The sequence below is a fragment of the Danio rerio genome, chromosome 25 (assembly GCF_052040795.2).
Source record: "Danio rerio strain M-AB ecotype USA chromosome 25, GRCz13ab, whole genome shotgun sequence".
NCBI classification, from domain to species: domain Eukaryota; kingdom Metazoa; phylum Chordata; class Actinopteri; order Cypriniformes; family Danionidae; genus Danio; species Danio rerio.
In genome coordinates, this window is record NC_141045.1 from 34,728,166 (window position 1) to 34,752,836 (window position 24,671).

At 37.8% G+C, this 24,671-nt stretch overlaps 2 protein-coding genes across 53 annotated transcripts in view; one reads left to right on the top strand and one right to left on the bottom strand.

Moving 5' to 3' along the window:
- The window catches only part of tjp1b (tight junction protein 1b), a 200,306-nt gene that overhangs the window by 164,704 nt on the left and 10,931 nt on the right, over positions 1 to 24,671 (top strand). For 22 of the 51 annotated variants that reach the window (XM_087310926.1, XM_087310932.1, XM_087310937.1 and 19 more), the window contains 13 exons: positions 1,609 to 1,717; positions 3,641 to 3,860; positions 3,947 to 4,131; positions 5,280 to 5,375; positions 6,306 to 6,388; positions 6,499 to 6,709; positions 8,035 to 8,135; positions 9,943 to 10,296; positions 16,973 to 17,911; positions 19,645 to 19,736; positions 22,205 to 22,426; positions 22,507 to 22,646; positions 23,941 to 24,364. In XM_087310926.1, coding sequence (XP_087167052.1) covers positions 1,609 to 1,717; positions 3,641 to 3,860; positions 3,947 to 4,131; positions 5,280 to 5,375; positions 6,306 to 6,388; positions 6,499 to 6,709; positions 8,035 to 8,135; positions 9,943 to 10,296; positions 16,973 to 17,911; positions 19,645 to 19,736; positions 22,205 to 22,426; positions 22,507 to 22,646; positions 23,941 to 24,364 — 3,176 coding nt within the window. 51 annotated transcript variants of the gene reach the window in all.
- The window catches only part of cops2 (COP9 signalosome subunit 2), a 218,010-nt gene that overhangs the window by 56,620 nt on the left and 136,719 nt on the right, over positions 1 to 24,671 (bottom strand). The window lies entirely within an intron of this gene.

Sequence of the window (24,671 nt, forward strand, 5' to 3'; positions counted from 1 at the left end):
ACTTTTTAGAGGTAAATAAATGTAAACAAACATTTTAGAAATTGAAAAATACACACATTGATAAATTTAATTTTTTTAAAGACATTTATAAAGAAAAATTTAATTAAATTTGGGTTCACAGTTGAGACCTTTGTGCCCAAAAATGTCTGATTAAGGTATTTTTTGCCGAGTTCAGACAGCACAATTTTTAAAGTTGTCGTGTCATGGATGTTTTTACACTGCATGTGTATCTGGGCTAGTGTTTTGTCAATGCTGTGTTTACACTGCAAGATGGATCAGTGACGGGGTTTCACACTGCAGGACTTTACAATAGGAGAATCGCTGACAACTTTGTCTTGGTCCACAAACTACGTCTCACAACCAAAAATGTGCGAGAAGTGTAGTGGAAACAATGCAAGGTCACACAGTATATTTTGTGTTATTACCTACACAATGAGAAAGAAGCATTTATTGGGGTAGAAAGTGTACTTATTCTGCTCACTTGGCTTTTTGAAGGGAATTAGCAATTTCTCTCAAACATATTTCTGTTTCGACCCCGTTGTGGTATTGCTCAGATGACACGTCAAAAAGACACATGTGCACCTCACTAGTTTTTTTCATTCATTTCTTGGGTCCAAATAGACCGAAAAGAAGCCATTTTAACTTCTCCCTCATCCTCCTGCTGGCCTGCAGATGGCCACACTAGTGGATGCTGCTCTCTGATTGGCTGTAGGTGATTGCCGATGTTATTTTCAATCAGAACACATTTCACAGGGCATGATTTCAATCGCCGACAGCTCCAGATATTTAGGATGCCAAATATCTCACGTGTATCGGCAACTGATCTGCGATTCTCTCAGATGGCGTCTGTGATAGTTCACACTGTGACTGTCACTCACATGAACGAGCAGAAATTCGCCTGTGATTTCAGACATTTGTCTGCGATTTTTCAACTTGTTGGCGAGTCAAAATCAGGCCTAAAATCATGCAGTCTGAACTCGGCATAAGGTTTCCTCTGATCCCTAAAACTGTAGGCAGCTCAATGTTTTGGAGCCTTCATGCTAACGCTACTGTATGTTTAACAGCATTCCTGTCATATATTTTAAAACCTACTTGGTCTTTACTCAAGCCATTGCATCCCTTACAGCTTCTTAACAGTTCAGGCCTGAAGATGTTTGTCGTGGCATTTAGTTCTTGTGATGAATAACAAGAGCAGGACTCTTAAAGGCCTGTGGGTGAAGGGAGATCTGGTGTTCCCGGCTTTTATAACCTTCTGTTTATGGGCTCTTTAATGGCAGTGCTAGTTTTATGGCGGTTCCCGCTTCCAAAACGTCCCTCTCGTGCTGTATAGATGCCGTTAAACCTCAGTGTGTGTGGAGATGTTTGCCCTCTCTCTGGAAGGTTTCCCCGGTGACTCTTTGCTGCCAAACGCAGGTTCTTTCTGTGGCTTTCTGGGTTTTTCCAACATGCCTGTTCTTTATTCAGAGCGTCTGTCACCTTCGCTTTCACACAAACCCTCAACGCCCACCGCACATTCACACTTTTCACAAACCTGTCCCAAGAAGTTTCCTCTCCTTCCTTTCAGAGGTTTTGTTGTTTTGTGCTAAGTGGCTTTTTAACTCTTTCCAGGTAAATAATGTGGATTTTGCAAATATCATCCGAGAGGAGGCAGTGCTGTTCCTGCTGGATCTGCCCAAAGGAGAGGAGGTCACCATCCTGGCCCAGAAGAAGAAAGACGGTGAGGAGATGATTTGTCAATGCTTAAAGGGATAACCAAAACCTAATATTCTGTTGGAAACCTATAACCATTTGTTTTTCCTACTATGGAAGTCAGTGGTTACCGGTTTTCAGCTTTCGTCAATATGTCTTGTTTTGTGTTCAGCAAAAAAAATGGACTGAAATAGGTTTAAAACAAATAAAGGCTGAGTGAATGGTGTCAGTGTTCAGTTTTGGGTGAACTATACCTTTAAGGAGGGAATCCCTTTTTTGCAACCTATTCCAAAAACTGGAACTCATCACTTTATTTTTACATTAGCAATTAGAGCTAGGTGTTATGACAATAAGACTTATTTATAAAGCTTTACTTAATTCAATATCAATTAATATTTCACTGAAAGTGTGAGTTTTGCAGATATGTAATTCATATGTAAATATAAATACCAGGCCCGGATTGGCTAATCGGGAGGACCGGGAGAATTCCCGGTGGGCCGGTCGTTTTTTTGGCCGTGAGGGCCGGTGTCCCTAGCTCCAGAATCTGTTGCTCTCAGCAGTCACACTTTTTAAATTAATTTATTTATTTACTTGACCACAGTCTTCTCATTCATCATTTAACCGCAGCTCTGCTTTTTTATACATAACGATGATATAACTCAGATGAGTCACCTCTCAATATACAACTGTTGTGGTCCAGTGGTTAGCACGCGAGATTACGACGCTGCCGCCCTGGGTTTGATCCTTTTTTTTTTTTCATTTTTATTGTTAAGACATATAATACTGTAAGGGTTGTTGAACATTTGAAGTTCTAAAGCAGCATTTTTCTCAAAAAAAGACGTGATATTGTAATTAGAAACTGAATTGGAATGACTTTATTTTAATATAGTCAGTCGTGAACTGAGGTGGGCCGGTCTGAGCTTTGAAACTCCAGGGCTGAAAAGGAGTCCCACTCTGGCCCTGATAAAACCTGCTAACTGAAACACTCGTTTTCAGCTATATTGGTTTCTAAATTACAGATTTTCATTAACATTACATTAAACACAGTTATTTTTAATAACCTTTTTTTATCTTGAAGGACACTCTGCAACAAAAAATCATAAAAAAGTGTAAATTACTGTACAAAAAACTACACATTTATAATTATAACAGTTTCATTTCTCTATTCACTGCTCGCTTCTGGTGTAGACATGATGTTAACTCTTGTATATACAGATCACAAAAGACAGATGTTTTGTTGACAGTCTTTACACTCATTGGCAGTAAACATGAAGTATTTGTACACAATAGACTTTTCCTGGGGCCTGTTTCAGTAAGGAGGTTCAAACAACTCAGAGTTTAAACTTGAACTCTGAGTTGATTTACAGAGAGATTAAAAACTCAGAGTTTTTGGTTTCAGAATAGCGGATCTGAGTTAGATCAATCAAATCAGAGTTAAGCGCGCACACCGTGACTATAAAAAGGCGTTATCAATGGAGCGCAGATATCACGAGTGACTATGGCAACATCTAAAAAAAGAGATCACCATTTCTTTCTCCAGCTGAACTTGATGTAATCATGCGACGTTATAGCAAATATGAGTGTATATATTTTTAAAAAGAAGCAACCATCAGTGAAACAGAGACTGTTAGCCTGGGAAAACAGCTGCTCAAGTTAATGCGTAATTTTACATTTAAAATATTTAAGTATGATAAAATAAGTAATGTAATGTGTGATGTTTATACATTTTTCTAAACTTTTATACACGTTTATCAGTTTTAATAGATTTAACAGTGGACTTGTGTGTCTGCCTTTTTTTAAAACAGTAGGTAGCAGAGGTAACAAAGCCCTGTTGATGTTTCACAATCTAGATTTTAAAAGCGCTATACGAATAAAGATGAATTGAACTGAATTAATAATAATTTCATTATTTGATTAAATAAAGCTAATAATGAACCTCTTTGCTTGGCAGTGTACCGCCGCATTGTAGAGTCTGACGTGGGAGACTCGTTCTACATCAGGACTCATTTTGAATATGAGAAGGAGTCGCCCTATGGCCTGAGCTTCAATAAGGGGGAGGTCTTCAGAGTCGTCGACACCCTTTACAATGGCAAACTGGGCTCCTGGCTCGCCATCCGCATCGGCAAAAACCACCAGGAGGTGGAGCGGGGCATCATCCCCAACAAGAACAGGTGAGCGTGAAGCTGGTTTTTGCTAGAGGTGTGTGTTGATATATGTTGAGTTGCTCAAGACTGTTGTGTTCTTGTGTTTCCTGCAGGGCTGAGCAGTTATCAAGTGTCCAGTACACTCTCCCAAAGACTCCAGGAGGGGATCGCGCCGACTTCTGGAGATTCAGAGGCCTCCGCAGCTCCAAACGAAACCTGAGGAAGAGCAGAGAAGACCTGTCTGCTCAGCCGGTCCAAACCAAATTCCCTGCTTATGAAAGAGTGGTGCTTAGAGAAGGTACAGCGCCTGCCTGCTTTTATATCAGATTTCAGCATCCATTTTTAGAGCTTTGTTAATCTGTTTAGTTTGTCTGTCACAAGTAGGATTGTCTGAAGTATCGACTTCGGTACTAATAAGAACCGAAATGTTAAAAACATCCATTTCCTGCTAACATTTAGCGCTGTTCTTAAACACTGCTGATTGGTCATTGTGTTCACATCAAATGACTGTGATTGGCTGTAAAGGTTTACCACTATGTGTTGACATATGAGCGATCTGCTGATGTGTTCTTGTATCTGTGTTTGCACTCAGTGAACAGTGGTAATTAGTTCTGAAAACCGTTACTATTTTTGGCAATTATTATTTAGTTTCAGTTTGTTCTAAAGGTCTTTGCACACTGAAGTCTGAAATTTTCGTATCCTTTCCGTATTCAAATGTGAAAAATTTGTCATGTAAACAAACCTTGAACACTGAATCCGATGCATATTAATCGATCCATCACAAAACAAAGCAAAACATTTTAGAGTCAATTCAAGCAGTGATGCTTTGTTCTCCTCCCTCTTTACAAAGTAGAAAAAGCAACCGGAATATTCTACATGCTGTGTTCATTTAATACTAGCCTACATAGAGAGGCAGGAGAGTTCCTTATGAGAGCTGTGCTATGAATATCCTGAAATGCAAAGCTAATATCAGGAAATCAGTGGAATTTTAATACATTGCTTGTGACTTTATTCATGTACAGTACATAAACAAATCCTAAACAGAGACTGGCAGTACCACCGACATTATAATAGACAGCTGCTGCGTTGACTTGTCGAAGCAACTGACTGAAAGCGGATCATCCTTTCTTTTGTAATGTCTATGAGCAGTACGTCAATGTATGAACACGCACATATACACACCAAACAGCAGCAGGGCAGAGTGCGCCTTTCACTGAATCCCTTCTGTCTTTATGCTCTGTGTTTGTCGTCTATAGCTCAAGTGACGGCATTCTGTATTCGTTGTTCAATAACCTTAACATTTAGTTTTTTTTAATTTATTGTGAAGATTTCATTCTATTTTTAACGAAATACCAAACCGTTTTATTTTTCATTTACTAAAATAAATGTGATCTTTCATGACTTACTGTTTGTAGAAATCAAATTAACATTTTGTTCCTCCTGAAGCTGGTTTCTTGAGGCCAGTGGTCATTTTCGGACCGATCGCGGATGTGGCTAGAGAGAAGCTGTCCAGAGAGGAGACTGACCTCTTCGAACTTGCAAGTAAGTTTTGTGTAGTGCGGTTCTTTCCATCTTTTTTGGCAGTTTTTGTTCATACACTTAAAAAAATGACCTTTTTTACTTAAACTACTGGTTAAAAATGAGCATGTAACAGCACAATTCTTAAGTTTTTTTTTTAAGACAACTTAAGTGTTTTAGGGCATACTCGCACTATGCTATCCGAGGCGTGCCCAGGCCCCTTTCCCAGATCGTTTGAGAAGTGTAAGTGTGCTGAATCGGGCTCAGGCATGGTTCACTTGGCCGGCCCTGGCCCGGATGGATGAGGTGTGCCTGAGCACGGTTCACTTGGGCTTTGGTGCGGTACGCTTGTAGTGTAAGTGCAAAATGCGCCTAAGCCCCGAAACTGAAAGCGAGACGTGACTTTTAAGGGACTGTTGCATATGGGTTTATTAATCATTCCTACCGTTTAATGAACGCAAACTGTCACAGTTTATTAAAGTTGCAAACTCCTCACTGCACCACAGCTGTACCTTCAGCAAACCTCCTAATTCCTGCAGCACGAGGACTTTATGACTGTTTATGAGCATCAAAACTGGCAGATCTGTTCATTGAAATATTTGACTGCGTGTCACTGCATATCAAAAGACTACAACGATATAATTAAAGAAATCTCCACTGTGCTGAGCGAGAGGGCTTACTAAACAGTGCAGCATCAATGACGTAAGCACACTCAGGCCCGAATGTAGTGAGTGTGGGCCGTCGGGGGAGACGGGAGGGGGCACAAGCGTGCTTTGGCCCGGTTCAAGGCAACTGCACATAGTGTGAGTACGCCCTTAAGTTCAATCCACTTATACTTGTAAAAACAATCAAGTTAATCAAATTGTGTTGGCACAACATGGAGGAATTGTATGGAACCCAGTATTGTTTTACAGTGTATCCAGATGGTAATTTGTCTGTTTCACCTTCCCTCAGAGAGTGAACCCAGAGATGCGGGCACAGACCAGCGCAGCTCCGGAATCATCCGTCTCCATACCATTAAACAGATCATTGACCGAGTGAGTGTGGACGCGGATAATTTAGTTAACTGGCATCCCGCTTTCCATCTGTTCAGTATGAGTGTGTGTGTGTGATCTCACAGATCTCATCATTGTGTTTGTACCGCTAGGACAAGCACGCGGTGCTGGACATCACCCCTAATGCGGTGGACCGTCTGAACTACGCTCAGTGGTACCCCATCGTGGTGTTTCTGAATCCAGACAGCAAACAGGGCGTCAAGAACATGAGGACCAGGCTCTGTCCCGAGTCCAGGAAGAGCGCCCGAAAGCTCTACGAGCGTGCTCTCAAACTGAGGAAGAACAACCATCACCTTTTCACCAGTGAGTAGAGCCAAACTCTCAAATCCAAATCATTTATTTCATGTCTGTGGAAGATAACATTTATTTTGAAGCCTGTCCAAGACACTGTTATTCTTAAAGGGCCATGAAACCCCTCTCTTACAGTTCAAGTCTACCTCAGAATTAAAAAAAAAAATGCTCTGAGATGGGCGTGGAGCGCTGAGAGCAGAGGGACGAGTGAGTGTGGGAAAAGAGAGGAGTAAACAACTGCTGTCAGTTGGCTCACAAAATAAGACTCAAACCATGAGGAGACTCAAGATTTTATAGTTTACAAAGTTAAAATGCAAAAAAAATAAACAGCAATTTAATGCCCTGCTACATTTGTTATTTGTAGCTTCATATACACAACCACAAGTTGTTCTATCATCACAAAGATAATCGTGTAAACACTATAAATGAGCAGGACTTCTCGCCTCCTTAATCCCCAAGTCTGAATGCAGAGACAGCAGATAACAGTACAGAAGGTCACTAGCCCTGCCTATTTCAACCATTAGCCCTGTGGGTACTCTAGAGGATTTTAAACATAGGGAAACACAGCAGCACAGATATAGGCGATGTGTCTGAATGGTAGCAAACTCAACTGATAAAAGACAAAGTCCACTATTCTCCAATTCTCGTAAAGCTCTCCCGACAAAAATACTTGCTGCAAACCAACAGCTTTGCTGTAGCTGGGCCTGACAGAATCAAAGGGGAAAACATGCAGCAAACCCCATCTATCATGAAAACAAACATGTACAACCCCTGCCTTGAGCAGCTTGGCAGGTCTGCCTTGCCTTCGGAAAGCACATGAATGTGTGTGTGTATATATATATATATATATATATATATATATATATATATATATATATATATATATATATATATATATAGATGTATGTATATATGTATATATATATATATATATATATATATATATATATATATATATATATATATATATATATATACATATACATGTATGTATATATGTATATATATATATATATATATATATATATATATATATATGTGCGTGCGTGCGTATGTATGTATGTATATGTATGTATGTATGTGTATATATATATATATATATATATATATATATATATATATATAAATATATATATATATATATATATATATATATATATATATATATATATAAATATATATATATGAATGTTAAGCTATCGTCCTTTGTGTGAACATCACTTTAAAGTGCTTTAATTCAGGTTTTCACCTCTTAAAGTGATTAAGTGATTAATTTTTGCATTTTGCGTAATGTTGTGATCTGCTTCCATAATTATTGCTACTCTACTTCCTTTTAGCCACTATTAACTTGAACAACATGAATGACGGGTGGTACGGTGCTTTGAAAGAGAGCATCCAGCAGCAGCAGAACCAGTTGGTCTGGGTCTCAGAGGGCAAGGTAAGTTTCTTTACAGCTATTCTGTGACCTATTTCACAGATTTGTTGCCGCTTTGTCTGGAGCTTCTTGTCCCAAACACTTTAGCTAAGGCACCAGCAACTCTTTTAGTTCAGGCACAGTTTTGCATTATTACACTGCTGCCAGAAATGCTTGTGTCTGGTTCGTCAGTTGGGATTTAAGTATCTTTCTATAGTTAGACTCTATAATTGGATCAAATGTAATTGTAATTATTGCTATCTCGATGTCAGTCAGTTTTTTTTTATATATATAATTATGGTTTATGTAAATTGTCATTTTGTTTGGCCAATAATTGTCAGAAGTTTTAACAGTTCTTAAAATACCTGTGCCTAAAAAAAGTGTATAAATAGTGGTTTTAATTATAATAAGTCACCAAAGATTTGTAATGTTTTTTTAAATTATCGGTATAATAATTTTCCAGTTTAGCTCAAAAGTGTTGGTTATTTTGACTTACTGAAAATGGCGTCATCTGAGAAAATAATTGTATTTAGTGGTTGGCCTATAATCTGCTGATTGTTCACTGTTTTGTAATTATCTGCATCACTTTTCCTGTTTGGCTTTAAATTATTGAAAACCGGATTTTAGTAAATACTAGTGCACAAATAAATATTAATTGTGTAACTATAATTTTGTTAATGGTCAGTCTATAAACATCACCATGGCTCATGCCATTTCCAAATGGCAAATCTTTTGCCATTATTATTATTATTTTTACTATTAGCTTTCAGTTTTTCTGTTTTATAAGTGTTAGACGTGTTTGCCTTTCTTTTTTTTAATAATTATTCTGTCAGGGTTTTCACCTTTAATTGGATAGGAAAGTAGAGAGAATTGACAGGAAAGTATTGGGAGCAGAGAGAGGGGAAGGATCGGCATAGGACCGCGAGGTGGAATCGAATTCGGGTCGCCTTGAGCACCAAAGTGCATGTGTCGACGCACTAACCACTACACCACTGGCGCCGACGACGTGTTTGCCTTTCTAATATAATTAGTGCATTTTTTTAAATTCATTATATAATAATTATGTAACTGATAATGTAATTATGAGTATAACTAGAGATTTAGAGTTGAAGTCAGAATAATTAGCCCTCCTGAATTCTTAGACCCCTGTATGTATGAAGAAGACTTTTTACCATAATAGTTTTAATAACTAATTTCTAATAACTCTTTGCCATGATGACAATAAATAATATTTGACTGGATGTTTTTCAAGATTTTTATTCAGCTTTAAGTGACATTTAAAGGCTAAACTAGGTTAATAAGGCAGGTTAGGGTAATTAGGCAAGTCATTGTAAAAGGATGGTTTGTTCTGTAGACAATCGAAAAATATATTGCTTAAGGGGGCTAATGATTTTGACCTTAAAATGTTACAAATAAATAAATAAAATAACAAAATTAAAAACTGCTTTTTTTTCTAGCCGAAATAAAACAAATAAGACTTTCTCCAGAAGAAAAAATATTTTAGGAATTACTGTGAAAAATTTCCTGCTCTGTTAAAAGCCATTTGGGAAATATTTGAAGAATACATGTTCAGTTCAATTAATTTTAAAGTCTTAACATCGACAAATAACCGTTAAACTTAATTTAACTTTATTAACTGTTAAACTTATTTTTTTTTTTATAAATATCCATGAAATAATATTTTAAATCTGCCATGTTTATGAGTTAATCATTCCCTGGATTGCGTTTGATTTGCATTAGTTTCCACTCTCATCCATCCATCATTTCATTTCCACTGCTGTGGGTCATCAAACTCATCCTAACATCCCTCCCTCCCCATCTCTGCCTGCAGGCCGACGGCGCTCCTGACGATGACCTTGACATCCATGACGACCGCCTCTCCTACCTCTCGGCTCCGGGCAGCGAGTACAGCATGTACAGCACCGACAGCCGCCACACGTCCGACTATGAGGACACCGACACGGAGGGTGGTGCCTACACCGACCAGGAGCTGGACGAGACCATGAACGATGAGGTGGGCCTGCCTAGCGAGCCTGCCATCACACGCTCATCTGAGCCTGTGCGAGAGGACCCGCCAGTCATTCAGGACGCAGCTGGATACCCCAGCTACCAGCATGCGGTACCGCAACCTGAAGCGGTGAGCCGCATTGACCCGGCCGGGTTTAAGATGGCAGCGCCGCAGCAGGTAATGATTAGGAGTTAGGGTTATGTGTGCTTGCTTTCATTAAGACTTTTATTGACATCTTAGCATAACGGTGGTCAAATCTACTGTGCAGAGCTTTAACCTTGAACTCCACTGGGTCTTAAAATGTCCTAAATTTCAAAAGTTTTAGACCTTTAAAAGTCTTAAATTCACTGAAATATTGTGTTGTAGGTCTTAAAACATTTTTAAACGGGTCTTAATTTTCCTTTATCTAAGTAAAGCTACCGAATCAGTCCAGCATCCATCCAATCACCCACAATCAAAGACATAATAGTTTTAATAACTCATTTCTATAAACTGATTTATTTTATCTTTGCCATGATGACAGTAAATAATATTTTCAAGACACTTCTTTACAGCTTAAAGTGACATTTAAAGGTTTAACTAGGTTAATTAGGTCAACTATTTTAAGATAAAATATATAACTATTTAATATTGTTTTTTTTATCTGTTATTTAATCATACAAGACAGAATATTTGGACTAGTTTATACCACAGAACTTCACAAAAGTACATGTTGCTCATAGTTGCTGGTGCTTGTGCTGTTGTCACTTCCCGCAGGATCATGGAGGATGTCATTAAGAAATTGGCTTTTGTTATATAAAGGGATGAAGCTCGTCTTAAGGGCTTTGTTGTTTGTTCTTAGTATAAACAGGAGACTTGCAGGATGAAAAGTAAACGTAGGAAAAACAATGTTCCTAATAAAACATGATTGTGTTTGGTTTAAAAATAATAAGAATAAAAATCAAACCATTTAATATAAATACATCTCCTGCTGGCTAAGATGATAAGACATTTTTAAAATGCTCCCCTTTAGCTGTTATACAGTAGTACACAGGGTGTCTGCGGGTTCTTAAAAAGTATTAAAAGTTGATAAATTAATTATGAGAAAATTAAGGCCTTAATCTTGTGTTTATGAGGTCTTAAATTTTGTTCAAGCGTTGTCCAAAGTGTTTGACTTCAAAAAAAGCATAAGTATATATTTTTTCCTCCTGATATTAGCAATAGCATGCTTGATCGACGTGATTGGTTCGGGGGCGGGACGTGTCCGGCCAAGCTCCTCTATCCGGGTGATCTCACGTAATTTGCGGCAAATGCAGGAAGGTGATGTGACGCTCTCAGCGTGTAGCGAAGCCATAGAGCAAAATAGACGGCGAAATGGGAAAATGCAAGTTTGCGTACTCCTGGATAAAGAAAGACGAGTTTAAACAGTAGCTGAAGCCTGTCGCTGAACACACCTACGTAATTTCTTATTTCAAGCTTTGTTTCTTCCAAGCTTATCTGAGTTCTGTTGCATGGTTGTGCTCCACTTATTTATTTAACTATAACTGTTTATTAAGTTAAAGGTGTGATACTGATTAGAACTCCAAGTGGCGATGAGGTCTTAAAATATTCTGAGAAGGTCTTTAAAAAGTCTTAAAAATGTATTGAAATTATCTTTAGGATTTCTGCATATACATATATGCAGCAGTATACCCTGGTACAACACATTTTAATGAAGAAATGTTCAATATTAGTGCAAAATTTGTAGGTTTTCAGTTTAATATGGCGATTCTTAAGTTAATTTCCTTATGTTTTGAGTTCAGGGTGCTATCTCATGTAATTAAACTGCATAATTAAAACATGAAAAAGTGCTGCACAGTAGAAAATGACCCATATACTACAACAAAACACCTGTTTTCCTTCCTTTGGGACGTTATCTGCAATATAAAGCTTCATTTTCTGCCCCAGTAGTGACTGCATTTGTAGCAGGTCTGTAAAGCTAAAATCACAGTGTTATTCTGATACACACTTACTGTGTTATGAGCAGATGCTGTTCTTTGGTTTCAGTGCTAACCAGTTAAGCTGGTGACGGATGGTTGTAGCTGCTAGTTTGTAGCTGTGCTTTTGGCAGCGTGTGTCTGTAACCTCTTTGCCCCGTCCTCCACAGCAAGCTGAGGCTGCTCTGGCCTCGCCGCCCCCTCCCTCTGCAGCGGTCCAGCCCACCGCAACACTAGCGGGTACGAACCCCGAGGAGCCGCCTGGCACCCCTCAGGCCGACTCCCTTAACAGCCCCGTCCCTGTTCCCGACCCCCAGCCCGAACCTGAGCTCGCTCAGCCCCCAACACACGACCCCCACCAGTCGCTTCCTCCTGGCCCAGATCCAAAGGTACCAGCAGCAGCACAGCCGGACGCTGGACCCGCTCACGGCCCGGTCTCTTTCTCAACTCTGCCTGCGTCTGTCACTCTTTTCTTTGACTCCTCACACTCCACTGTCTGCATGAATGCTCCGCCCACCCCACGCGTGTGCTGCGTGTGTGTTCCTCTGACTGTGTAACTGGCACACATGCACCACAGGATGACCCGGCCCCGTTGCATTATTTAGTAGAAGTGCAGTCTCCTCACATGTACTTCCTCTTGCATGGCTCCTAATTTCTGACATTTCTTTCAGCTTGTTCTGTCTGTAGTAGGGCTGGGCGATGTATTGAAGGTTTTTGAAATATTTGCGGAAAGATGCAGCTTTGTTCATTTGAATTGATTGATTTTACCGATGCGTCGCCAAAACATTGATCGATATATATTCTATCGACGAAATTCTGTCAATGCGGAAATACAATGTTTTTGTGTAAATAGGATTCGTTAATCGCCTACTTTCAAATCAAGCAGCTTATTTATTTTGGTCTTTCGCAGTTTTCCAAAATTCTTAGAAGCTCGACTTTATTTTGAACTAATAACTAATGTCAGACCCCCCCATTTTTTACAAACATGAGAGTTGTCAAAAATATCTGCTAAAGAAGCTTTATTCTTCAAGTCAGTCCAGTAGGTGTCAGTCTTACTTGGGAAAGAAACACTACACACATGCGCACACGCAAACATACAATGCTTTGCATTAGGAAGGGCTCTCTATGCCCTAATCCACTTGGAGGGTTTACTCTCCAGAGTGACCGATTTGTAGGTATTAGGGTATAGAGATGAGCCCTTCCCACTGGATTTCGCTGTGACACAAATTCATACCTGTCAACATTGGGATGTGAAAATAAGGGATATGCCCACCATGATAAGGGATCTATTTCTAAAAGTGTCGTTGACTTGAAATGGAAGAGCAACCAAAGAAATTCATATATGCAAAGAAAACAAATCAAATTAGTTTACAAATGAAGTTCTGCGTGATAAAATGCAATGATGCAAAAAAGGATTGAACACATGAAGAAAGGAAGGTGTAAAAAGGCAGAGAACGCCCAGACAGCAGCTGAAATCTCCCAGTAGTTCTTCAGCAACCCTCTGCCCTTCCTCAGTGTAAATTAATATTAGTTGCTCTAGTCCAACATCTACATTAGCAGAAGGATAAAGATTAAACCAGGGTGGACTTTTCAGCAAGACACTGATCCAAAACACAGCCAAGGAAACTCTCTTATGCTTACAGAGAAAGAAAATAAAGCTGTAGAATGGCCCAACCAATCACCTGAGGTAAATCCAATAGAAAACACAAAACAAAAATCAGATTTGATAGACAAGACCCAAAGAACCATCAAGATTTCAACACTCTGTTGAAGTCTTTGAGACAAATCATGCCTGAGCAATGCATGTATCAGTAGTTCAGGACTTTCTCCTTGTGTCACAGAACTCGTTTTTCAGATCTGTTTTTTTAATGTTTGTATTGTTTGGGTTTTTAGCAAAATCTGGTTCAATTCCATGTCAACAGCTCCTTTAGAAATATTTTTCCCAGGAAAAAACATGACCCATTCAATAATTATTTCCCCTGCTGTAATTGTTATTATTATTCATTTAGTGAAAAGCTATTTGAAACTTACTTTTTTTGTTTTGGGGTTTACCTAATGATTCTTCTGTTTGAGAGAGAATGCGTAAATCTTATGTTAGCCAACATCACCAAAAGACAAATACATTTATTTATTTTTGTTTGTCAGTTTAACTATATCGCCTGGCCCTAATCTGTAGCGATAGCCGTAAGTGTAGCGTTTGGCTTTGACCTGAATCACTCCTGTACGGACGGCTCTAGATGCACTGTAGACCTGCCACTAAATTGCAAACGGACCTTTCCCTGATTTGCAAGTATGGACTTCTGTAGTTGCATGATCATTTAACCTGCAGACAGTACTTACAGCAATGTAAAAGGAAAACCACTGGACTAATCCTGCATAATGTCTTCATAACCAACCTTCCTTTGTCCAGATGAAGACGTTATGCAAGAGCTTTTTGCGATGTTTAATGTTTAATCTGTCTTATAGGAGGCATTGGACCTTTTACAGCTCTACTGTCTTCAGGTCATACTTTGAAGCTTGATAAGGAGCCTTTCACGACATGAATGAGACATCTTTTAAGGCTTCACTTGGCCCTGTTATAAATTTATCACATTTAACTAAAGAAACTAAGTGAAGAAGGGCTTCTAATCAAACTGTAGAACTGTAGAGCTGAGTAGTAAACTGATAAGATGCTTGTTTTTATTGCATAATGATTGAATCTGTTATAGATCTTTTTTTCTGATCAAGAGTAAGTTTTATTTCAGTGCTTACAAGGCAGCACTGCTTGTATGTGTCATATTGTGGTTTAACGGGTCACGAATCTCACGGTTTGGATCATATATTTATTTTGTCTCGTATCAGACTATTTTTCGAATCAGCCAAAAGGGGGAGGAGACAAATGTAATTTGCTAAATTTATTACAAAACATTGCTAGAAACTTGGTTTTAACCAACAGAACTTGCAGAGCCTGTAGTTTTATAAAAATAAAATAAAGAAATAATCAGCTGAATAAAAATAAGTTGTAAAATATTCAGTACTGTGAAAAATTCAATGTCACTACTAATGTTGCTGATAACGCTAAATATAGAAATCTAACATTTTAATTTGTACAACCCTTATTTATTTTTAGTCTCATTTTCAATAAATGATTCGGTTATTCACTCATAAAGATTCATGTTTTATTGCTAGATGTGTCGATGAAAAATTATTCAGTGGCAATTTTTGATGGCTGGTTGTCACCTATTGTTTAAATAATGTAAGTGCAGCCTACAACTTTCACTTTTGAGCGTCAAGTTAAATGCATATGACGGTTATTTTAATCATTACCATAAACATCAGTGGATTTATCTAAACTATAAACTGTTCTCTCAGAATTTTATGTTATTTGACTGCAAATTAAAGACTCAATCTCTTTCTTGATTTTTGCATTTTTTCAAACACAGATTTGAATGCAGCGATTCAAAAGATTAATAAATGCAGATCCCCATCATTTATGTTGCGTGGTTGTTGAGATCCCGATCATTTAATGATCAAATCTGCAGCTTACACTGAATGCATTCATGCAGGCTAAACAAGTAGTGACAGAAAACACTTTTAATAACTTTAGAAACCCACTACATTTCCAACAACCTACCACAACTTTTTCCATCATCAATATATTTTACGGGAAAGCCTAAATGCTTTTGTACAAGTGATTTGAGTGATGTGAGAGGTGATTTTACAAATTTAGGATTAATCATTTAGGATAGGATAAGTAAACAAATGTATTAATCTGCGTGTCACCTGTGTTCTGAACCGTGGGTTGTGATCTGTACGAATCACGGATCGACAATGATCTGTTACACTTTAGTATCAAACATTTAAATATTCATATTTTGTTTAGAACTTTATATGCATATACATAGAGCTTTGGAAAATTCTCATTTTTTCTGGATTTTTTTTTTTTTAGGTGTGAGTAAAATGTTAAAGTTGTTTTATTCTAACATTTTTTCCATATAATGGAAGGTATTTTATTTGTTCTGTAAAAGAAAATATTGTCATTTTAGAGCTTTTGTTTTTCTGAAAATGACAATTGGTCAGAATAACAAATGCTTTTGTGATTATTACTCTAAAAATTGATTTCTTAACCCTTCTGATCAGGGGTGTCCAAACTCAGTCCTGGAGGGCCGGTGTCCTGCAGATTTGAGCTCCAACTTGCCTCAACACACCTGCAAAGATGTTTTTAGAAAGCCTCGTAAGAGCTTGATTAACTAGCCCAGGTGTGTCTGATTGGGGTTGGAACTAAACTTTGCAGGACACCGGCCCTCCAGGACCGAGTTTGGACATATCTGCTTCTGATAGTAGAACACTGGTATTGTGTCGCATTTAAAATGAATATAAACTTGCCTGAACAGATGGCATACTTGTTATTTTTACTGATTATCATTTTATACTCTAAATTACAATACTTATATTTTGAATGATTTGCAATTTTAAACGTTAGGTTGAACTATATTCTAATTCAAAACTAATTGTAAATCCTGAGAAACTGGGAATTTTCCTAAGTCATGTTTGTATTTAACAATAGAAAGCATATTAAATGTCCACTTTAATGACTTTATTTTTCAGATTAACTGTTAAAATATGAAGGCCAAAAATAGGGGGGTAAAATAATGTACCGGTGTCTCTCTAAAAAATGACTTCCACAAAAATAATGGCTTTTTGATGAGTTTATTTGCACAGCTCTCAAAGTTTGAACACTTCCTTTGCTGCCTTGCAAACACTAATTTTCCATAAGGAAACACAAACCTAGTACATCTATAATTCATTGTAGTTATTTTTATTATCAAACCCTATCTCAGCCTTGTGTTAAACTTTTGTGTGCAGTTTGAACTCCTCCAACTATCAGTCTCTCACTGCTGATGTTTTGTCCCTGACAGATGTATAAAAAGGATCTGTACAGCATGGACGAGCCGGTGCGAGTGACCCACGGCGTGAAGCCTCCCCCTCCCCAGCAGCAGCAGCAGCCTTTAGGCCCCCCAACCTCGCTCTCCTACAGCCACCAGCCTGTCTACCAGGACCAACAGCCATACCGCCAGTACGACCACCCGCCTTATGGCTATGACGGTGGCGGCTACGCACAACCAAAGCCTCACAACTACGACCCGCACCTGCACTACGACAACCGTGTGCCTCACTATAACGAGCAGTGGCCCACGTACGACCAGCAGCAGCAGCAGCAGACTTCCCCCCAGCCGCCACCTGCGTCCGGCTTCCCTCAGGGCCACCAGCCTCCGCCTCCACCACCGATGGGATATGAGCCACGCTCCCCATACGAGGACGGACCTAACAGGGATTTCAGCCCTCCTCAGTCCCAGTATGACGGTGTGTCCCCAATGGGCTACGATCACCGGCCGCGGCACCCCAAACCTGCACCGGTCCGATATGAAGAGCCTCCACCTCCACCTCCTCCGGTGTCCTACGATGCACGGTCACCTTTCGAACCCGAGCCGCATGCTTTCCCAGGCAACACACATCGCTCGCCAGACCCACCGAAACAGTATTATGGAGACGCCGCTATGAGGCCCTTGTACAACCCTGGACCTCCGAACAGAGTGTACAAACATGAGCCGGTGAACTCTGAGCCTCCTGTACCGCCTCCCAAACCTGAATCTGTCCTGTCTCCAGGAGAACCGCCCCATTCTGCAGCTTCCAAACCATTGCCGCCTCCTCCCAGAGATGATGACGATGATGATGACGATGATGATGACCCTGCCATGAAGCCCCAGTCTGTGCTCAACAGGGTCAAAATGTTCGAAAACAAACGCTCTGTGTCGGTAGACCGAGCCAAGGACGCACCTGACGTCACTGGAATTAGGGTATGTTCATTTTAAATTCATTGAAATGCCCCTAATATGTGATAATTATTTTTTGTAAGGTTGCTAATTTTCTATTTTTTATTTTAAAGTCGCCATGAAATGGAAGATTGTCCTCAACATGTACATTCACTTCAAACAGTCCTGAAATTAGAAAAAAATGTGGTGCATGATTTCATTCCTTGGAAACCAATTGGATTGTTGGAAGACAGACATTGCTAAAAAACTGAACGAAGATTGACGAGTTCAGAGTAAAAACTTAACATTAGCCTTGCCCTAAATGACTGATAGCCTCGCCCTAAATGACTGATAGCCCCGCCCTAAATGACTGATAGCCTCGCCCTAAATGACTGATAGCCCCGCCCTAAATGACTGATAGTCCTGCCCTAAATGACTGATAATCCCGCCCTAAAGGACTGATAGCCCCGCCCTAAATGACTGATAGCCCCACCCTAAAGGACGGATAGCCCCGCCCTAAATTACTGATAGTCCTTCCCTAAATGACTGATAACTCCATCCTGAAGAACTGATAGCCCCGCCCTAAATGACTGACAGCCCCACCCTAAATGACTGATAGCCCCGCCCTAAATGACTAATAGTCCCACCCTAAAGGACTGATAGCCCCATCCTAAATGACTGATAGCCCTGCCCAACATAAATAACTGATAGCCCCTCCCTAAATGACTGATAACCCCTCCCTTAATGACTGATAGCAATTTTTTAGAGCACTAATGGCCCCTCCCTAAATGATAAATAGCTCCTCCCTAAATGACTGATAGCCCCTCCCTAAATGACTGATAACCCCTCCCTTAATGACTGATAGCACTTTTCTAAAGCACTGATAGCCCCTCCCTAAATGATAAATAGCTCCTCCCTAAATGACTGATAGCCCAACCCTATATGACTTATAGCCCTGCTCTAAATGACTATTAGCCCTGCCCTAAATGACTCATAGCCCCGCCGTAAAGACATTCCATATGACCATGAAGTGGAGAAAGTAATTTTGAAGGGGAGGGTAGGTTATTGTATTTGATTAAATTTCATGTGGGCAAGTTGATTTTTACAAAATAGGCACACAGATGCATCGTTTAACACAAGAACTACTATATAAATAAAAATAAGAAGAGAATTTTTATTTCATATTGACTTTAAGGTAATTTTTTTATTTCTTGTATACTGCAGCATCAGCTCTTTTTCGCAGTGTCTGAAACAAGGATCCAATTTCTTTAAGGCCCGCCTTTTATTAGAGTTTTATCCACTGATTGGTCGGATGGCCTAGTCGGGTGTGATCGGTCAATAACTTGCAGCAGGTGTTGGAAACTAAATACCATATGTGAACCTGGACCACAAAACCATTCATAAGTGGCAATTTCTTTTAAATTGAGCTTTCTCCTTAAAGGCTGAATAAATCTATTTTCCATTGATGTATAGTTTGCTAGGAAAAGAAAATGTTTAGCTGAGGAACAATTACGGCACTGGGCATGACATAAGACTAATTTTTCTAACAACCCCCTGGAAAAATGCATAGTCTTGTCCAAATTAGGATTGTAATGTTTGAAGCATTGCAAGCCTTTTACATTCAGAAACATTACACAATACATCAAGGGTAACATCTGAACAAGTATAAAAGAGGCGTTTAAAAAAACAACTTGTAGTGATGATTGCTCAGAGGAGACACACGTCAGAGAATACCCCGATGCATCGTGTTCAAAGTGTGGATGCTCTTTGTTCTTTAGCCCACAGATCTCCCCAAACCTGCGAGCACCCCTGGACCTGTGCTCAAAGCCAACTCTCTCAGCAACCTGGAGCAGGACAAACCCTCCTACAGGTAAAACACACACTCATAGTAATGTTTGAGAACATGTCTTATGCTCAGAAAGGCTGCATTTTCCAAAAATACAGTTTAAAAAACTGTTTGTTTAGAGTGATACACCTTAAAATATAATGTTTATGAAAGCTAAATTTTCAGCAGCCATTAATCCAGTTTTCAACAACCATGTTTATGTATATTCATTGTTTTAGGATATTGCATAAAAATGTGATATGAAATTGGCAGGATGTGCATAAAATCTTAAAATGTGCATAAATGAAAGATGTGGGTTATTTTTACATAAGATCTTGTGAAAATAAACAAAGATAGGAGAATTTATTAAACAACTGATATATATTATTATATATTTGCATTTATATATATATTCTACATGTACACATTATACCATTGAATGCATCCTTACCAAAGTAAAAAAAAACACAACAGAAATGTAGATGTAAAAAGCATCAAAATATTGATGATAAAGATGATAAAGATTAATTGTGATTAATCATATCCAAAATATACTCTTGTATTCACATAATATATATATATATATATATATATATATATATATATATATATATATATATATATATATATATATATATATATATATATATGGTTTTATGTGTACTGTGCATGCATCTTAATTTATATATTTATACAAGTGACCACAGACTTAAAGGAAAAATATCAATCTGTAAACATATTTTATACTTTAAATGAGGAAAAGAAACATGCGTTGTTTTTTGTGACCAAAAAAGTATGCGAGTTTGCAGTATACAAAACACTTTGTAGAAATTCTGTGAATTAAACTGCACAACCTAAAAAAAGGAGAAGAGTTGACTCAATAAAACAAACACCATTGATTTGATTTGATTTAATAATTTTGCATTTATAAGGGAAAAACTTTGTTATAGATGTGACATCTCTGCGTTATGGATGTGACTGATGTAAATATGCTATTCACGTGACTTTGGTAAATCAAATATAATTGTATAAAAATATTGACAGAGACATTTTTGAGTATTTTACTGTACTGTAAAATACAAAAAAAAAACATAGAAACGGTTATGATATTTTGATGAAAACTTCATATTTTTTTTATGGCAAGGTTGACATTTGCATGGAATTGCTTTTATTTATATATATATATATCCCGAATTATTAGGCCCTGTTTATTTTTTTCAACACATTTCTTAATATAATAGTTTTAATAAGTCATTTTTAATAACTGATTTATTTTATCTTTGCCATGATGAAAGTAAATAATATTTGGCTAGATATTTTTCAAGACACTTCTATACAGCTTAAAGTGACATTTAAAGGCTTAACTAGGTTTATTAGGTTAACTAGGCAGGTTAGGGTAATTAGGCAAGTTATTGTATAATGATGGTTTGTTCTTCTGTAGACTATCGAGAAAAAAAATCTAGCTTAAAGGGGCTAATGATTTTGATCTTAAAATGGTGTTTAAAAAATTAAAAGCTGCTTTTATTCTAGCCGAAATGAAACAAATAAGACTTTCTCTAGAAGAAAAAAATATTATCAAACATACTGAGAAAATTTCCTTGCTCTGTTAAACATCATTGAAAAATAATTTTTTTAAAAAGAGAAAAAAAAGGAAAAGGGGGGCTAATAATTTCAACTGTGTGCATATATATATATATATATATATATATATATATATATATATATATATATATATATATATATATATATATATATATATATATATATATATATATATATGTATGTGTGTGTGTGTGTATGTGTGTGTGTATGTGGGTTTCCTCCGGGTGCTCCGGTTTCCCCCACTGTCCAAAGACATGTGGTACAGGTGAATTGGGTAAGCTAAATTGTCAGTAGTGTATGAGTGTAAATGAGTGCGTATGGATGTTTCCCAGAGATGGGTTGCAGCCGGAAGGGTGCATAAAAACATGTGGTGAATAAGTTGGTGGTTCATTCTGCTGTGGCAACTCTGGATTAATAAAGGGACTAAACAGAAAAGAAAATGAATGAATGAATATAGAGAAGATGTTTCTAAATTAAATATTTATATAGAATATCAGTTATATAAATATGTAAATATTTTGATATTAAATAATATAAATATTTTATTTATGTACATTTTATTTCGTTGTAGACTATATTTATGCACAGTAAGTGCACACACATTATGTAAATACACACATCATGTAAATATGTACATTTCAGAGATTTAGCTAGAGAATGGGAACTGTGTAGTAAAGATGTAAATGTTACTTTGCATTGCCACAAAAGGTTTTGAAATGTGTGATATATAGTTGCATTCTCTTTCTCCCCACTCTTCTACACCATATTCACCCATCAGTCATGTATTGTTAGTGGAGTGTGCTCATGTAATCCTGTAGTGCCCTCTGCTGGCTGATCGTACTTTCTGGAAAGCATCATTAGATGTTACATAACATTTTGATCTTCTGCTGATGTTCCTGCTGTTTTCGTAGAGCTCCAGAGCCGCAGAAACCTCAGACGCGTGTTGGGGACGATGTGGTTCGCTCCAACCACTACGACCCTGATGATGATGAAGAGTACTACAGAAAACAGCTCTCATTTTTCGACCGCCGCAGTTTCGACAGTAAGGTCATGAATCCACCCAGCGCTGGAGTAAACCGCTTCCATGAGCCGCCCAAACCACCCCAGACACAGATCGCTTATCCTTTCGCTAGGTAAAGGCCAGACAGGATATACTGTACATGTGTTTGTGTTGATGTTGATGAATGCATCACATCTACTGTTTCTGCTTCAGGACGGAGTCTGTGGAGAAGGTGAGTCCTGTGGACAAGAGATACGAGCCTCTGCCGCCAGTCAACCCTTCACCTGCTCCATACAGCCAGAACACACCTGTCGCTCCGCCCACATCCCTGCCCAAACTCACCAACATCGAGGGTAACAAGAGACTTTTTGTTTTGTTTTGTTTTGTTTTGTTTTGTTTTGTTTTGTTTTGTTTTGTTTTGTGTTGTGTTGTGTTGTGTTGTGTTGTGTTTTGGTTTTGTTTTGTTTGGTTTTGTGGTCTGTTGTTTTATTTATTTTTGTTGTTTTGTTTTTTGTTTTGGTTTTGATTTGGTGTTTTATTAATTTTTTTGTTGTTTTGTTTTGTTTTTTGGTTTGTTTTTTGTTTTGGTTTAGCATTTTATTTATTCATTTTTTCTGTTTTGGTTTGTTTTGTTTATGTTTTGTTTGTTTATTTTTTCTGTTTGTTTTCATTTGGGTGTTTAAGTTTGGTTTGGTGTTTTTTTTTTGGTTTGGTCTTTTATTTATTCATTTATTTATTTTTGTTTTATTTTTTGTTTTGGTGTTTTATTTATTTATTTATTTTATGTTTTCTGTTTTGTTGTGTTTTGGTTTGGTGTTTTATTTATTTGTTTATTTATTCATTTAATTTTTTCTGTTTTGTTGTGTTTTGGTTTTGTGTTTTGGTTTTGTGTTTTTCTGTTTTGTTTTGATTTGTGTGTTTTAGTTTGTGGTTTGGTTGTATTGGTTTGGTGTTTTATTTATTTATTTATTTTGTTTGTTTTTTGTTTTGGTTCGGTGTTTTGTTTTCTTTTGTCCCCTAATAGTACAAACTATTTTTTCTTACAGTGACTACTTGCATATGTGTTTTATTTTTTTCATTTAAATAAAAAAAAAACGTATTCTTTTAACCTTGCAAACATGAACCTCATTGGATGTTTTGTATAATTTTATACTGTTTAAGTCCACAAATCTAAATAAAAACCAAAAATAAAAACTATTCATTTTTAATTCTTAATTATATAATTAACTAACATTTAACAAAAAAACTATATTTTAAACACCATAAATAATTAAATAAAACATTTCTTCAGACTTCTTTTCAATAAAAGGCCTTAAATATAGCATTTTATACATCCTTAATAAACAATATTTTCACTCTAATTGCATATAAAAAAATGTTTCATAAGTGATTTCACATATTCTTTTAGTATTTGGGAATAAATTTCTTGACTTTCTAATGTTAATTTTTATACATGTAATATCATACATATATCTAACACATATTTGTTATGCTGTTTTTGTAAGTAAAATAATAAAATCCCTATGAATTCAATTTACAACTCTTACATCAATGCCTTTACAGGATAAATGTTTTGATTTTGATACAGTAGCAAAAACTGAATGCAATGTTTTTTATAAAATATATGCATCATCATTTATCTCCCAGTGAACTCTCTGCCAGATCCTCACAGCTCTCCCAAAGCCAAACCGGACCTGTCTGCTCTGAGAGCTCCGACCCGGGACGAGCCCATCCAGAGCAGCTACTTGCCCCCCAAGTCCACCATCAATGGCATGGATGCTCCTCCCAAAACACTCGGCGTGCCGACCAGCTACAACCGCTACGTCCCCAAGCCTTACACCAGCTCGGCGCGACCCTTCGAGCGCAAGTTCGAGAGTCCGAAATTCAACCACAACCTGCTTCCCAACGACACGCAGTCCAAACCCAGTGTCAACAACAACCTGAAGCCTCAGATCTCCCCACAACCCCAGGACACGGACAGCGGCGTCGACACCTTCACTCGCACCATGGACAACAGGCCAAAATATCAGCACAACAACATCAACGCCATTCCCAAAGCCGTCCCAGTCAGGTAAGAGGATCCTTGTGTGCTGTTCATATTTATTTAAGTTAGCTGCTCCATTTTGGGGTTTTTACTTCAATAATATCCACAATTTTGTTTTTAAATACTCAACACATGTTTACTTTATGCCAATATCAAGCAATATAAACAACATATATGGTTAATATTGTCCATTTACCTATGATGTAGATCACATATGAATTAGTGCTATTGTTTTTCCCCTATCAGCACCATTGCCTTTTTTCATGCCAGCCTGTACATCTGAATTTGACTGTGTATGGTGTACTTATTGCGCTTAACGCATGTATAGCCTACT